We start from the raw sequence: 16,362 nt of genomic DNA, 5'->3' as shown, positions 1-16,362 counted from the left end.
CAGATTGTCGTCAATTCAAAAGCGTATTAAACAAATATTTTCAAAAATAATTAAGACTTTTAAAAACTGACTAGTTAATTAACGGGAAATTAAAGTAAGAGTCAATATATCAATACTTTATTTTGTGTGAGTGAAAGGTCTTATCTCGACTTTGGCATGGGTCATAATCATATGATTATATATGAACCTTATCATTTGGCATGATCAGCGTGTGAATGCTCATAAAGTTGGCCGGACAAACATATTTAAATTCATAAATTTGTGTTTATTTAGAGGAGGTTCTTGATTTTCTTTCTTCATCAGTCAGAAAAAGTAAGAGCAATATAATATATTAGAAAATAAAGCCCACTTTATAACAATATAATGTGTTTAAAATTTTAGCAAAAAGGCAAGTTTTGGCTTTACATGCATATAGAAAACAATATGAATATCTAATCAGCTTAAAGTTCTTATGTATAAGTTCAGCTATATACTCATATACATACAGAGATTAGAATAAGATCTACTATCGTATGCTGAGAAATATTAACTAGTTAGGAATTGTATGCTGAGGGATGTTAACTAGTTAGGAATCGTATGCTTCGTTTCTTTTGAATATTTTTGGGTTTTCAACTAACCACGGACATGTAACAGTAATATATATTGTATCTTCTTCTTTCTTTTTACCTTCAAAACACTCTACTTGACTTATTTTAAGTTCATATTATTAAGAAAAGAAAAAAAAAAAACAAATGTCTATTTGAGAGTTGAGAAGATAAAGTAACACTGGCAGTGAAGAACTTGTGTTGCAGATTATGACAACGTGTTCGTACAAACACGTTTTGGAATATTCTTGCATGTCATAACGCGTTTCGAAATATTATACTACTAAGCTACTATTATTTTTGTCTCATTGAAATCAAGAATTTAGAAATTAAAAATGCAAAAGTAGTTTGAAATACGTATATGGTAATTCTCGTTTACTTTTCAATTTATTGTATATCTTGTATATATCACTCCACCGAATCTTTAAAGTTTGTCGCGACTTCCACATTGTTGAATACAAAACTCAATTATTAACCTGTGGGGAAAAAGAAAAATACAAATGAATGAACAAAATTATTAATAACTTCAATAAGATCCATTTCCTGAAAAAAAAATGTAAGAATAATGGGTTCATCTGGTAAGTATAAGAATTGGTTGATTTGAAATTGAGTAAATATTAGCAAGTGAAGTGTTAATTAGTTGTTTGATTTACTATAAAGCAAATGTAAAAAGACTAAAGAAAATCTTGTTAAACTTTTTTTTTTTTTTTAATTTTTTTTGTAAGTAAAGACTTGTATAAATGATTTATTGGTAACCCAAATGGTTTTTTTTTAATTTAAAGAAAAAGACACGTGTGACGTATTGTCGGTAACCCAAATGCTGAAACTTGAGACTGCATCTTTAACCCCAAAATATAACTTTAAACTGCATGCATGTCCTAACAAAATGTAGAATCGTACTTTTTACATTTTAGAACATCTAATATCACAAAAATATTAGGTCATTCATAAACTTCGGATATCAACATTCCCGAATAGAAAAAGAAAAGGAAAAAAGGAGTCGTATTATTGATACAGATATAGCGAATGATCAGAAGGTTTGGTTGGAGGGATGATACGATTTACCAACTCAAGATGATGTTTAGTTAATCCATTTCTGACAAGTGACAATAAGAATGAAACATGTCTGTCGTGGCCTCTTCTCATTGGCCACATGAAACTGTGGAAGATACGACTTTACACAAAATCGTTTTTAGAAAATTCTTTGTGTTGACAGCATATCATTGCGGATTAGGATCATCATCCTTCTCAGTTTAGTTGCTAGTTGCTACAATCATCTCATGGTTTTGTGACTTTTGTCTTGATCTCTTTTTTTTTTTTTTTTTTTAATCTTTTGAGTTTTGAGTGGTTTATAAACGAGTGATGGACACCCCCTACTCCCTATAGTACGTGTTGTTAATTGTAGTATATTATAAATATACCATATTAAGTGCAGTTTTGGCAATTAATTAACGTGCATATATAATAGACTTTTTCGTTTTATTTTACCGTACCCTAAAGAAATTATGTATATATCCTTATAATCTGGAACCTAGCTATATCAAAGCAAGAACAACCAAGTTAAAATCAATCCTCGTAAATAAAAATAGTTGGTATTTTTCTTCTAGCATGTGATTACCTAACGAAATGTTACAATTGCTTAAGAAATAAATATTCACAATTGCTTAAAAATGAATTAATATCTAGTTGCTGGTATGATCAACCTTTCGGACATAGTTACCATGTGTAACAATTAATAAACAATCTATTGTCTATGGCTTAAGAGAAACACTTGCATTCATAGCTCATCCACAACTCTTCGAAGTGAGATCACAATAGAAATTCCAAACAACAACCTTTAACTATTTTTGGAGATCACTCTCGCACGAAAATTCAAACTAATATCAGAATATGTAAAAAAACCCGACTACTTTCGGCATTTAAACACCCGCAAGTAAGTCATAATTGAAATCGCAGTAGAAGAAGAACTTGAATCATGATTTGTAAAGTTGTACCACTATATATGTATCCATTTTTGAAAAAAAAAAAAAAAATGTATCCATTTTTGAGTGTTTATAGACGTTGTAGTAGTTTAATAAAGAAAAAAATATTTGATGTCAAACCAAAAAAAAAAGAAAAGAAGTAAAGGTAAAGTAAACTTTTAAGTGAAATCCACATGATCATATTACGAACAAAAAGTTTACATTAACAAAAAAAAGTGCATATTGTTTGTACACGGGAGGTGATAACAATAATACGAGAGTTTGGGGACGATACGAAACCAATTCCTTTATTAACGTTTAAACGAGATCCGGGGTTACAAGAGTAGGTCCTGCTACGACAGTTATAGATTATCTGCCGAGCCAGGAACCTTTACGAAATGGAAAGACAAACGCGAGAGAGCGGGTGGCTCAATCGCAATTCTACGAAACAGTTGGACAAAACGCAAGAGTGTCGTGGCTAGGCAGCGATTCTCTTGTTCTCTGGTTAATATCCTCTGGATCCCTCCCTGTTCCAAGCAATGATTCAATGCATTTATAGTGGCACAGAAACCTAGAAACTACTTGTGTCTCCCTTGCGAATGACGAATTTGCCCTCGGGAGCTTGATGGGCTTTTAAGCTTAAGGAAGGCCCTCTTTTACTCCATGGGCTTATGTTTTGTGTCCACTAATACCTAAGGGCTATTGCCCATATCCAACACATATCTATATATAACTACCTAGATAATATAGTTAATTAACAACAAAGACTATAGATGGCAATATCGTTTGATGCATGTCTCGTATATTTTCATGAAGATGCTCTCCTTATTAGCCGCACAAACAGTCGCCAAAACTCCACTTCTCTTTCACGTTCTCTGTTACAACTTGCGTCATTGTTTATATTTTATTAATCCAGTTATTAGTATTTAATTTGGTGCATACTTCAATGATTGGTCCGTAAGATATCATGAACTTCTGCTCGAAGATTTTGTGTTAGGATTAGAGTAATTGATTGCAATTTATTATACACTTATGGGGATCAATCAATCAATCAAATGGTGACTAAATTTGATTCTATGTTCCTATGAAATTACACACAATATGTAAACAATCCATTGGATTGTCACGTTTGTGGTAGACATAATCCAGCATGATTTGAAGCAAATCTATGACATTAAACTAGAAGAAATGAATCAATTCATTAATTTCCTTAAATTTTGCTTATTAACATGTTTTAGCAACATAATTAATGTATGGTGCACTCTTTTACTCACAGATTATGAAATTTTCGTTGTAAATTTATTTTTAATGGTAAATTTATTAAAACGCTTTACATTTATTTGAGTTTGACTCCATTACCATGTTATGTATGACGCTATAACCCTTCACATCTTTGCAACATAGCTATTACCGATGGATATATATTTCAACATAGATAGATATTCATACGTACTACTCCTAAAATGTTCTCATTTATATGCTATATTAGTGTTTTTTTTTCAAGATCTAAGTTGTATGTATATATGTCGAAGTACATATCACTTAAATTCTCAAGCAAAAAAAAAAACATAGCAATCAGGCATCAGCACTACCATTTTGGTTTTTGAGTTGGTCATGTATTGAGATTCAATCTACAGTTTTATTTCCGAATCTTAAGCTGGTGGGTTCGATCACATGCAAATTACATTTGTCTATTAGTATTACGTAAATAAAAAATATACTCATATGTAAGAACACGTGTGTATAACTGTGTATATCTCCTATATACATGCATGCATCTACATAAGTTTACATAGTTTTCGTTATCCTCTACCTAATTAAATTAATTACTTTAATTCGTCATATTGCTATATATGTCGATTAAGTCCGAACATATAAACAGCAAATCCTTACACAAAATCTTAATCTCGGTGTGCGGGTAAAATTGCGACCATACAACTTTTTTTTATTATACCTATGTATCGGACTAGAAATGAAGTGTATATCGTTCGGTTAGAGCAAATGTTAGGTTGACACTTTAAAACAAAAACAAAATTCGAGCAAAAATGAATGAAATATATAAAATAGCTAATCTTACATTACTCCATTGATTCTTGTACTTAAGAAGTCGCTTACACACATTATAATCTTAAACTTTATCGACAAAACAAGCTTTTAACAAGGGATTACAATATTATCTATTCACCGTGTCTTTCTAGACAGAGATCAAACTTTGATAATATGTGCTTTAGAACTTTACTCTTGAATTTGACTATACTATCACGCTATATCCGATGGTTCTAGTGATAAAAAGCAATCATTTATAGTATGGAGAAAAAATATCCGTAATAACCAGTTCTATATATAAACAAATTGTACCAACCAAAAATGGAATCAACAACTCTACTAACTTGATATCAAATTGAGGAACTCGTGCTTTTAATCTTTGTTAATTGCTTATAAGAGCTGTGTCTTTTTTTTGTTACTTACTCTTTTTATTTGAGTTTTGAAGAATTTGAATTTTGCAACTCACTAATATTAATTTGCGATATGTAGGGTCAAGCAAGATCCTCCAAGAACTGATATTCCTGATGAACATATCGTTCACAATTTGGAATCATAATCTTATGTGGTATGATTGTATGTATCATTCTGTGTCACGTAGTTCGACTTTTAACCACTCTTAGATCTCCCGAATATCTTTCTCTGTCTTTTTTGCTTCAGTTACGTACATATCTTAAGCTTTATAAGAGTTTGACATGTAGCAAAATTGCAACTATTTCATATGATTTAGATATTTGTATAAATTTGTTTATAAAAGTGACATGGCAATGTCAAACAAACAAAAAATACATAAAATAACAAAATTAAGAATTAATAAAGAGTATAAGTCTTTATGTTAATTATTTACAGAATTAAGGGGATGGATGGTATACGGTATATACCACTTGTTTAAAACCAAAATATTTAATTCTGCTAGTATTTTTTTTTTACCATTCAAAATATTCATCAAGTTTTTAAAGAAGTAATTATGTTTTTATTTCATTAAAATGTTAAATTATTATTAGAAAACATGATTAATCTACTAATACTAGTTGTTCACCGTTTAATAATTATTTTACGAAACTTTATATACTTCTAAGAAATTATAGCTACCTTGGAATGGAACTGAACTTGGCCGGTAATGTACAATTAATAACTAAACTAATATATATTATTAGGGTTTAAATATGTATTTTATAGGTGTAAGTTAATAGTATTTTTCTTATCACATGTCTATCTTCATGAGTACAGAGATTTATACTGATAGCATGTGTAAGTGGGTTCCTAAGTACGAGAGAATTAAAATCTGCCTTTAATTAAACAAAAGGTTTTGATTAGCCGTACGTACCGCCATTAATTGGTAGCACTATTTATCACTCGTTAGGGAGCATACTTTGACCACTTGGCCATAATTATAAAATTGTTTTACGGACTAATTACGCAGCCAAGACTCAAAATTAAATTAAAACTAGTACTAATACACATAAGTATTACGTACCATAGGTTTAATATGTATAATCCTATTAACTGAAAACTACAGTTATCCATCCAATTTGTGGTTTGTCAATAATGTTATACTTAGAGACGTATTATTCTGATGGTATAATCAGCAAAAGATCGAAACTTCCTAAAATTTCTAATATAATATATATATATATATAGTCTACAAATTAATATGGTGTAGATTACTACAAATAAAGTATAAATGGATAGCCACCCACCCACTCCTCTCGTATAATCGGAATTACCATTATTTTTGGTTATCATCGAATCCGTATAGTCGGCATTTCAACCACCGTATTTGGGCTATAGATCTCATAACTAATGTTTTGGAAAATAAATAAATGAATTTATAATAGTTTTAATAAAAAAAAAATTTATGGAACATATTTATTGACAAGAGAAGGAGGAAGAAGACACAAGCTAACAGTTGTCCGAACCTGATTTTGGCAAAAGGTGATCTTTGATTTTCCTTACAACATCGAATCAGAACATTTAATTTAGTTGTTTCCCCGTTTCTTTCATCTATGGAGCTTAATTAACATCCCTCAATAACTATTCCAGCTTTTAATTACTATATTCAAAAACACATAATGTAAAACATACGCATACAATTACTATATTCACCTGTATGTCTCAATTTTATATGTACTGGTGATGGCTCTTTGTTACATATAAGTTTTTGTCATGTAAATTTGTATTCTCAAAGATATCAACTTACTTTAGTCAGCATTCTATAAAATATCAAATACGTAAATTATATTTTTAATTTATTTATTGTGACATTGTTGTACTAATTAAAGAAGAAATAAACTTGAGTATGGAAGATGTATTGATGTCTATTTTGGATTAAAATTGTAGCAGCCGACTAAACCAAAATATTTTGAAACTTTTCCGAAAACAGACCACATTAAAACATAGGTAAACTAAAAAATTAATCGAAATTATACCATTTTTATCACCGGATGAAAAATTCCAAACAACAACAACATTACGTTTAAAAATTGATAATCAACGTTTTAAGGAACTAGCGATCTCGTATAGATGAACCACCGAGAAGTTTCAAGATAGAAACAAACACAAATGAAATAAAAATAATAGATAAAAATTAAAACACTCTTATCTCTATTCATCCATTTGCAGGTCAATGACAACGTATTTTTCCACAATCGAATCTTCCTTGTTCTTTACTCAAACTACTTCTCTATATGTAAGTAAACTAATATTTAAAATCTAAATACATTGTCAAACACGTCCATCTCCTTCACGTTTGCTATATATACCTCTCCCTCATCAGCACAAACGTTTAACTCCAACACACACTTCTCTCTATCTCTCATCAACCTCTCTCTCTCTCTCTCCCATTGTGTTTCAGAGCTGTCACGTGTCACGTGTCTAGTTCGAAACTCTTATAAAAAAAAATGGGTCTTCCTCTAATGATGGAGAGATCATCAGACAACAACAACAACAACGTCGTCGAGCTTTCTCGAGTTGCGGTTTCAGACACACACGGCGAAGACTCACCTTACTTCGCCGGTTGGAAAGCTTACGACGAAAATCCTTACGACGAAACTCATAACCCTTCCGGTGTCATTCAAATGGGTCTTGCCGAGAATCAGGTAATTAAAATTACTTTATATAGTAATATTTTCTTATTAAATATATTCTGTTAATGTATTAAATAGTCCTAAGTCCTAACTCTCCTATCTACCTACACACAGGTCTCGTTCGATCTTCTTGAAACTTACTTAGAGAAAAAGAATCCGGAAGGTTCGATGTGGGGATCAAAAGGAGCTCCTGGGTTCCGTGAAAACGCACTGTTTCAAGACTACCACGGTCTCAAAACTTTCAGACAAGCCATGGCTAGCTTCATGGAGCAGATTCGAGGAGGTAAAGCTAGATTCGATCCTGACCGCATCGTCCTCACCGCCGGAGCCACCGCAGCTAATGAGCTCCTAACTTTCATCCTAGCCGATCCTAACGACGCTCTTCTAGTCCCTACACCGTATTATCCAGGGTACGTCACACTTTATAATATATATAAAGATAGACTACTACAAAGAAATAGCTGCAACAAACTAACACCATTTAAAAGAAAATTAATTATAAATTTATAATATTTTGTCTTCGATATTTTCAAGCATTGTATTTACCAAACCGGTATTTTTTCCATTACAGTTTCGATAGAGATTTGAGATGGAGAACCGGAGTGAAAATAGTACCGATCCATTGCGACAGCTCGAACCATTTCCAGATAACCCCGGAGGCGCTCGAGTCGGCATACCAAACGGCTCGTGACGCAAACATTAGAGTCCGAGGAGTGCTCATAACCAACCCATCGAACCCATTAGGTGCGACGGTCCAAAAGAAGGTTCTTGAAGATCTCCTTGACTTCTGCGTACGCAAGAACATTCACTTGGTCTCAGACGAGATCTACTCAGGCTCGGTCTTCCATGCTTCCGAGTTCACCAGCGTTGCCGAGATCGTGGAGAATATTGATGACGTGTCAGTAAAGGAACGAGTCCACATCGTCTACAGCCTTTCCAAGGATCTTGGTCTTCCCGGTTTCCGCGTCGGGACAATATACTCCTACAATGATCATGTCGTGCGGACAGCGAGAAGGATGTCGAGCTTTACGCTTGTCTCGTCGCAGACACAACACATGTTGGCCTCCATGTTGTCGGATGTGGAGTTTACGGAGAAGTACATAAGGATAAACAGGGAAAGACTTAGGACACGGTACGAGACGATTGTGGAAGGGCTTAAGAAGGCAGGGATTGAGTGTTTGAAGGGGAACGCAGGGCTATTTTGTTGGATGAATTTGGGTTTCTTGCTCGAAAAGAAAACCAAGGAGGGCGAGCTCCAGCTTTGGGATGTGATCTTGAAAGAGCTAAAGCTGAACATATCTCCAGGATCTTCGTGCCACTGCTCGGAGTTTGGATGGTTTAGGGTTTGTTTTGCTAATATGAGTGAGAACACTTTGGAGATTGCGTTGAAGAGAATACATGAGTTCATGGACCGACGGAGGAGGTTTTGAAATGTAAAGTAAAAAAAAAGAAAAAAAAAAGTAAATTAAATCTGTTTTTTTTTTTGGATGGTTAATATGGGGGAGGGTAAATTAATTTTTTTAGGAAAGAGAAGATGATTAATCGAAAACCATTGATGGCAAATGGGTTTTCATTTGTTTCTCTTTTCTAGATATCATTGTTTGTTTTCTTGCTTTGGACCCAAAGCAAGTTAATTATTGCATGTTCATCAAGGTTGATCTGTATTACTTGATGTTGTTATAGAAGAATTATTATATAAAAAAATATTACAGCATATATATCTCTCTATTGCAAATTATCTTTATAACTAAGGAAAACAAAATTGTTAACATTGATATTAAGCTTTATGATATACCTCGAAAATATATTCTAGATAGTAGATACAAATTTGCTTCTTCTTTTTAAAAGGTCACCGATCTGTATAAATCTATGTACTATTTTGTTGACCTTTTCTAGTCCAAGTAAATTTTTTGTTGTTATTATTCTGCAAATGGGGATTAAACAAGATTATTTAAATGTGGTCATGTCATTGTTGATGTAATTTCTACATAGGTTTAGTGTTTTTATGTCGTTGGGTCTTGTTGACTTTTGGTCACTGTACAACTCTAGCAAGAAATGTGTCCATTTTATTCTCTTGGTGAGATCGATCGAACTAATGTTTACGCGTGGCTACCAATTAAGTGAAGTATCTTGCATATATATATAACGGATTATAACAATATATATATATATATATATATAGTACAACTAGTTGTATTGTTTTAGTATCTTGATAACCAAAGATATTTGATGTCAGCAAAATTCTGACTAATTTTCGATTCCTGTGACTAGAATGAAGCTAATAACAAGTATTCTTAAATCAAACATTTTGATGTTTGTTCTAGATTCATAAACAAAGACTATCAAACAATTGGTTTATTCCTAGCTATATATAGTCCCCGAGTTATTTCGTTTTCATGACCTAGCCGTCGAGGTCGTACACCACTTGGTTGGATAAAAACAAATGAATTAAGTGCAAAGACATTGGTCTCTATTAAAAAAAATATAAATAATGCAAATTTTTGTTACATGTATTGTTTTTTTTGAACAAACTATTGTTACATGTATATTTTTTTTTTTATCCGATTGTTCAGTTACTAGATTTGTTACATGTATTTAAATATACAGATTGTATATAATACTTCCAAACAGTATGTAATGTATATATATATATATTGGAATGAGTTCATATATCTATTAATTTATTGATAGTGAATGAAGAAGAAAATGGAATTGTATATTGGCATTGGTAGCTATAGTAGTAGAGGTTGCATGGAACGGCAATATATGCATTTTCTTACATCAAGCAAACAATTATACTGATACCAAATTTATTTTAAATGACTTGCTTTGAATAAATCACAAAGATTATATATAAGTGAAAATTCTAAACTTACAATTAAATTTGTAATGTTTTTCACTGCACCGAATTTTCCATATACATCCATGCATATATACTTTGACCTATATAGGTTTTTATATTATGATTCATAATAACTTTCGGTATGTCATGCACAAATAACAAACATATATGTACATACTTTGACTTATACCAGCTATATATATTATAATAATGTTATAATACTTCCACTTACAGCTAAATTAGGAGAAGTATCTGATTTGACTAATCCTTTAAAAAGAAAAACTCCTTAATTAAGCTTATTAAAATGAGGTTCGAAAGCATCAAAGAAATGTTAAGTATTAAAGACTAGTGGACTTTGCATTCATAATCCTTTTTAAATTAATCATCGATTTGACACTTATTCTCTTCACTTTGCATGCTTCGTTGATATCTTTCTACTTTAATACTTTTGACTTTAAACATTCCCATGTCTCTATCTACGTGTCTAATACAATTTCCTATACTCGACGTTGTGGGTCAAAATATATATATTTACCAAGTCATTTTGTACGTGAATACTTTTGACTTTTATTGTTCGTGTATATTATTATGCTATTCGTTGCTCGTAAAGGTCAAAAGATTCAATATTTATAATTGTCCTTCCGTGACAACTGGTACCAAAACTTCTGCGACAAGTGCAAAGATTGACTTATCAAATTTTCGTGAGACGGTTTCTTTGTTTTTTTTTTCGTCAACAACAACATGCAACCACATAAGATAATTTAATTCCAAGCAATGTCGCTTTATGGATTAACATATAATGTAGATATCTTTTTATTCATGACTAATGCTGACTAACTTGATGTATGCACACGACGATGACAAAAAAAAACAATCAAACCTTACCCACGACGACCTCTTTCAAGAATCGTAAGGCTATTTCTCTTTTGCTTTGATCTATACATAGTATTATAAATTACAAATTAACGTTACTGATAAGCCTATATGATTAAGGAAAAAAACGTTTAATCCACCCTTATGTATTATGATAGTACATTCCAAAATCGAAATGCGAAGAATAAAAACTCGCATCCACACGTGTGTCGTGGTCGTTAGGATTTTCCAACTCAGGTCCAACTTTTTGAGGGTCAAAGGTCAGAGTGAACAGCTGGAAGAATCTTAGCCGTCAGATCAGTCCCTACCACACACGCGGATCACGATGACAGGCTGGTGCCTAAAAATCATTGGCCAAATCCCACGTGTGAACTAATCATCGAACGTTGCCATTAATTTTACTACATACATTGGTGGTCTCGTCTTCGTGTCGTATTACAAGCTGCTTCGTAATTATATTCATGGACTTATCTTTATAACAACCCGAAACCTATAAATCTTTATTGTTTAAACCAATACACATTATACACGTACTCATATGTATGTTACATATATATATGGACCCAAATGTACGTGGTTAGGTTAAAAGTGTATGTAACATGCATGCTTTAATTACCATATTTTTCATTTGAATAGGAACTTCCGTATTTTATATCTGCTAGTTCAATAATAATTCGTACCATCCGCAACTATGTTAAAAGTATGGATAAGGGATATATCATTTCTTTTAGTTCAAGTAATATATAATGTTTCTATACATTTTGTTACCATTATAAAATCTAAGTTTCTGATAAATGCTTGTGGTTTGTACTTTGTAGTAACTAGGATCCTTGTCGTATATCGAATCTTAATTATAATCTGTATGTGTACGTGTTAGAATTATAGACGGAAAAAAGAAAAGAAAAAACAAGTTTGCGGAAAGATAAACGTTTAGTACTTGTAAATCTTGTTTACATTAATTTATCATGTGTATTATTGCATGCGATTATTTATCTTTGGTAGATTTTAATAAGACGAAGAAAGAATATAGATATGACATCACATATAAGTGGTCTGGCCAGAGTATTATTTGATGACAATCTAGTCAGATTAAGAAAAGTACAATACTAATAGCTAACCTAATCATTAAGCAAATTAAAAATGGATCCAGTGACTCATTAATATATCTGATTAGCGTGTTTAATAATGTCGATGATATGTAATTATATAGTATGATGCTGGGGTGAGCCGTATGCTGTTGTTACTCACTTTGTACATGTATACTAGTTGCCCCATTCTTTTTTTTTTTTTTTTTTTTTTGGTCATCAGTTGCCCATTCTTTTTTCTTAAAGATTCGTCTACGTTTTATCGGCCTAAGTATATTTTGGGCTATTAAGTGATACTGAAGGCCCATACAAGGCCTGTAATATTATTATTTCACTTCGCTTTTTCTTATTATCGTAAAAAGAAAAACCTCCAAAGAAGAGAGCGAGAGGTAACAAAACTAAACCCAAAAACTCTGTTGATCCTACCTCGGCCCTCCTTCTCCGGCAACGGTGACACACCAGTTCTACAATCTCCTTAGCCGGTAAACATCAGCTAAGGTGAGAGACCTTCTAATACTTTTCTTCCCTTTTGATTCGAAGTTTTATCTCTTCTTTTTCCCTTTTTTTGGGAATTTGAGTACTAGATCTGCTTTTTCGGGTAGCTTACTGTCATGTAGCATTTGATTGAGTGTGTGCCAATGAATGATAATGTATAAAGTCTGAGTATTTTTAAATGATCTTAAACTTTTGATGACTAGGGTTTGTTTTGGTCGATAGTTTGATTTTGGAATTGGATATAAGGATGGCTGTATCCATTAGCTCGTCTTTTTGATTTGTAATCCAAATTGTGTTTTTTTAATTGGTTTAGGAAAGAGTTTTTCTTTTGAGAGATGGCATCCAAGTTGATACAACTGAAATCCAAGGCATGTGAAGCATCTAAGTTTGTGTCCAAGCATGGCACAACTTACTACAAACAGTTGCTTGAGAAGAACAAGAAGTATATCCAGGAGCCAGCCACTGTAGAGAAATGCAATGAGTTGTCTAAGCAGCTTCTCTACACTCGTCTTGCCAGGTTATTTTTTCCTTCCCTCTTTGCTCTCTTATCTAAGACAATCGGATTGCGTGGTAGTGTGATTTCTATAGCAGGGTAGAATTTGGTGTGTTCTTTTGTTGCTGTAAAAGCTAAGTGTTGGCTTAGTTTTTGGTTTATTTTCCATGACTGCTATGGTCGTGGCTTGTTCTCTGTTAGGTTTGCTGAGAAATCAAAGGATAATGGAACTATACTCTCTAGGTCTGAACCATGAATTGCTTTGCCAATCTATGGTGTCTGCTTTGCTGCATCTTAATTAGATACCAAACATTTACCTGCTTATAGAGTTGTGTTGGTGTATATTTTCCTATCAGAATAGTCTTTTCATTGTTTCTAGATAAATTATTCAGAACTACTTTGTTGCTGTGACTGACTTATTTAAGTGGATCGCAGCATTCCTGGGCGTTCAGAGTCATTTTGGAAGGAAGTCGATCACGTGAAAGGCTTATGGAAGAATCGAGCAGATTTGAAGGTTGAAGATGCTGGAATTGCAGCACTTTTTGGACTGGAATGCTTTGCTTGGTACTGTGCAGGAGAGATTGTAGGAAGGGGCTTCACTTTCACAGGCTACTACCCTTGAAGAAACAAAGCAACCCTCCATAAACAAAAAAAAAACAAAAAACCCTGAGTTCCTAAATTTATCTCACGGCTGTCATTAGTAGCAAAAATAATTTATTTTTCTCTTGATAATTAATACACAAAAAACAAGTTTTGAAGCTGAGGCATCATCACTCATGGACCATGAGTCATGGTAGCTCTAATAATATTAGTCGACTATAACATGTTGGCTTTTGGGGTTTGTTTTTCAGTTTTTAAAAATGATGTGAATGCCCATTGTTCTTGCTCGCATTAAACAAATTATCATGGAATTTTTTTTTCAGATGGGGTTGGACTCTTTGGTAAGATGTCTCCTTCGTGAACATCAGCACTCAGTCATACTTACTAGAGAAGTATAAAACGACATCATGCATGGATTCTTCTTGATATCACATACAAGGAAGATAATCCAATATTGACAGTTGTCATTGCTAAAATTTTCTATCAAATTTATCTTTCACGATTTCGTATAAAAGCAAGTCTTATATGTGTAGAAGAAGCATCACTCGATATTGTAGCGGAAGATCGCAATCGGGTACTCTCTCGACCGGTACTCACTATAAGTCTTCTTTATGTAACTTTTTTTTTTGTTCGTTAATTGGCTGGCGTGATCCTTTATTGAAATCGTGAGTTTTGTTGTTCTTTTCTGTATGAGTATTTGGATCGTGAATCTAGCCTTAAGAAGTCAACGGTTCTGCTATATCAATTGGTTTTTGAAGAATTTAGTTCTAAGAAACAAGCAACTGGATTTGATAACATCTTAATCAAAGGCATAACTCATATCAAAGATCTCTTTGTGCTTTTTTACCTGTTTCTCTCTTTAAGGCTTTTCCTTGAAAACTAGAAAGATTTTGATTTCCACAAATCCTGAACTAGTAAAGAATTCTTATTCTCTGCATGATGTCTAAAAGATGGCCTGGTTATTAAATTATTCCTTAATCCTTGAGCAGATACTTGAGTGTCTTTTGGAAGGAGACTGTGATTTACGATGGCTAAGGATGAAGCCAAGGGATTGTTGAAGAGTGAAGAGCTCTATAAAGTGTTTGCCCCTACACACTTCATTTTTTTCACCTTTCTCCATTTGACTTTACAGTTCTCTGATATATGTCTTTCAACAATGTTTACAGTATATACTGGAGACCAGTGTGTACCCACGAGAGCCAGCACCTCTCAAGGAGCTTCGGAACATTACTCATAACCACCCTCAAGCTGGTATGGCTACTGCTCCTGATGCTGGCCAGTTGATGGAGATGTTGCTGAATCTTGTAAATGCAAGAAAGACGATTGAGGTTGGGGTTTTCACTGGATACTCTCTTCTCCTCACTGCTCTTACATTACCGGAAGATGGCAAGGTATGTATATATACAAACCAAAAGAAACAAAAAAATGTCAGGAGCTTTACCTTTGTTCTGCTTCTGTATCGTTTATCCAATTGATTTGGTAGATGCACTCTGCAGGTTATAGCCATTGACATGAGTAGAGACTCGTATGAAATAGGACTGCCAGTTATAAAGAAAGCTGGTGTTGAGCACAAAATTGATTTCAGAGAGTCTGAAGCTCTTCCAGCTCTTGACGAGCTTTTAAACGATGTAAAACTCCATACTTCTTTCTTTGACTCTCTCAAAAGAGAATTAGTATGTATCCTGAGATGATCTTTGTGTTTTGATGCAGAAAGCGAACGAGGGTGGATTCGATTTTGCATTTGTGGATGCAGACAAGGTGAATTATTGGAACTACCATGAGAGGCTTATGAGACTGATCAAGGTTGGTGGGATAATAGTGTATGACAACACTCTGTGGGGAGGATCAGTTGCTGAACCGGACTCCATCACCCCCGAATGGAGGAAAGAAGTGAAGAAAACAACCCTTGAGCTTAACAAGAAACTCTCGGCTGATGAGCGTGTGCAGATCTCGCATGCTGCACTTGGCGATGGTATCACTATTTGCAGGAGATTATATTGAGCTATTTGTGGTGCTACGGTGTTGTGTTATTTATGATCATTTGGGTCCTGTGATTGTGGAACTTTTATATTGAGATATTGTGATGCTAGAGTGTTGTTCTTTGGGACCTTTTGGGGTCGTACTGAGCCTTTGAGCTATTGTGATCTTTTGGGTCTTGTGTATGTGAACCTTTTAATCAGTTTGTGGATTTCTTCAAATACCAAGGGTAACCTGTTACCAAGAACGTTTTATGTTTGAGTCTTTTGGCAAAACCCAAAGTTGAGATGAACGTTTTATGTTTGAGTCTTTTGGCAAAACCC

General features: G+C 33.4%; 3 protein-coding genes across 6 annotated transcripts; all 3 read left to right on the top strand.

The window, feature by feature from the left end:
- The first annotated feature begins 7,378 nt into the window (after nucleotides 1-7,378).
- Nucleotides 7,379-9,390, top strand: LOC17878182 (1-aminocyclopropane-1-carboxylate synthase 7). Its single transcript, XM_006284946.2, has 3 exons — nucleotides 7,379-7,686; nucleotides 7,789-8,084; nucleotides 8,246-9,390. Exons 1-3 carry the CDS (start codon nucleotides 7,489-7,491, stop codon nucleotides 9,102-9,104), a joined length of 1,353 nt encoding a protein of 450 aa, XP_006285008.1. The 5' UTR covers nucleotides 7,379-7,488; the 3' UTR covers nucleotides 9,105-9,390.
- Nucleotides 9,391-12,840: 3,450 nt separating this feature from the next.
- On the top strand, nucleotides 12,841-14,308 carry LOC17877670. The gene is made up of 3 exons (XM_006284710.2): nucleotides 12,841-12,972; nucleotides 13,283-13,486; nucleotides 13,898-14,308. Exons 2-3 carry the CDS (start codon nucleotides 13,305-13,307, stop codon nucleotides 14,082-14,084), a joined length of 369 nt encoding a protein of 122 aa, XP_006284772.1. The 5' UTR covers nucleotides 12,841-12,972; nucleotides 13,283-13,304; the 3' UTR covers nucleotides 14,085-14,308.
- Nucleotides 14,309-14,517: 209 nt separating this feature from the next.
- Nucleotides 14,518-16,298, top strand: LOC17877842 (probable caffeoyl-CoA O-methyltransferase At4g26220). Of its 4 annotated transcripts, none has more exons than XM_006282642.2 (5): nucleotides 14,518-14,636; nucleotides 15,052-15,140; nucleotides 15,229-15,453; nucleotides 15,559-15,690; nucleotides 15,773-16,298. In XM_006282642.2, exons 2-5 carry the CDS (start codon nucleotides 15,090-15,092, stop codon nucleotides 16,061-16,063), a joined length of 699 nt encoding a protein of 232 aa, XP_006282704.1. In that variant the 5' UTR covers nucleotides 14,518-14,636; nucleotides 15,052-15,089; the 3' UTR covers nucleotides 16,064-16,298. The 4 variants fall into 4 exon arrangements, with proteins under 4 accessions (XP_006282704.1, XP_023634925.1, XP_023634926.1 ...); XM_023779157.1 differs by having other exon boundaries at nucleotides 14,518-14,651; XM_023779158.1 differs by lacking the exon at nucleotides 14,518-14,636 and adding an exon at nucleotides 14,709-14,727.
- Nucleotides 16,299-16,362: the final 64 nt, after the last annotated feature.

The sequence above is a fragment of the Capsella rubella genome, unplaced genomic scaffold (assembly GCF_000375325.1).
Source record: "Capsella rubella cultivar Monte Gargano unplaced genomic scaffold, Caprub1_0 scaffold_7, whole genome shotgun sequence".
NCBI classification, from domain to species: Eukaryota; Viridiplantae; Streptophyta; class Magnoliopsida; order Brassicales; family Brassicaceae; genus Capsella; species Capsella rubella.
The sequence above is the reverse complement of the archived record's forward strand: the minus strand, read 5'-3'. Positions and strand labels throughout refer to the sequence as shown.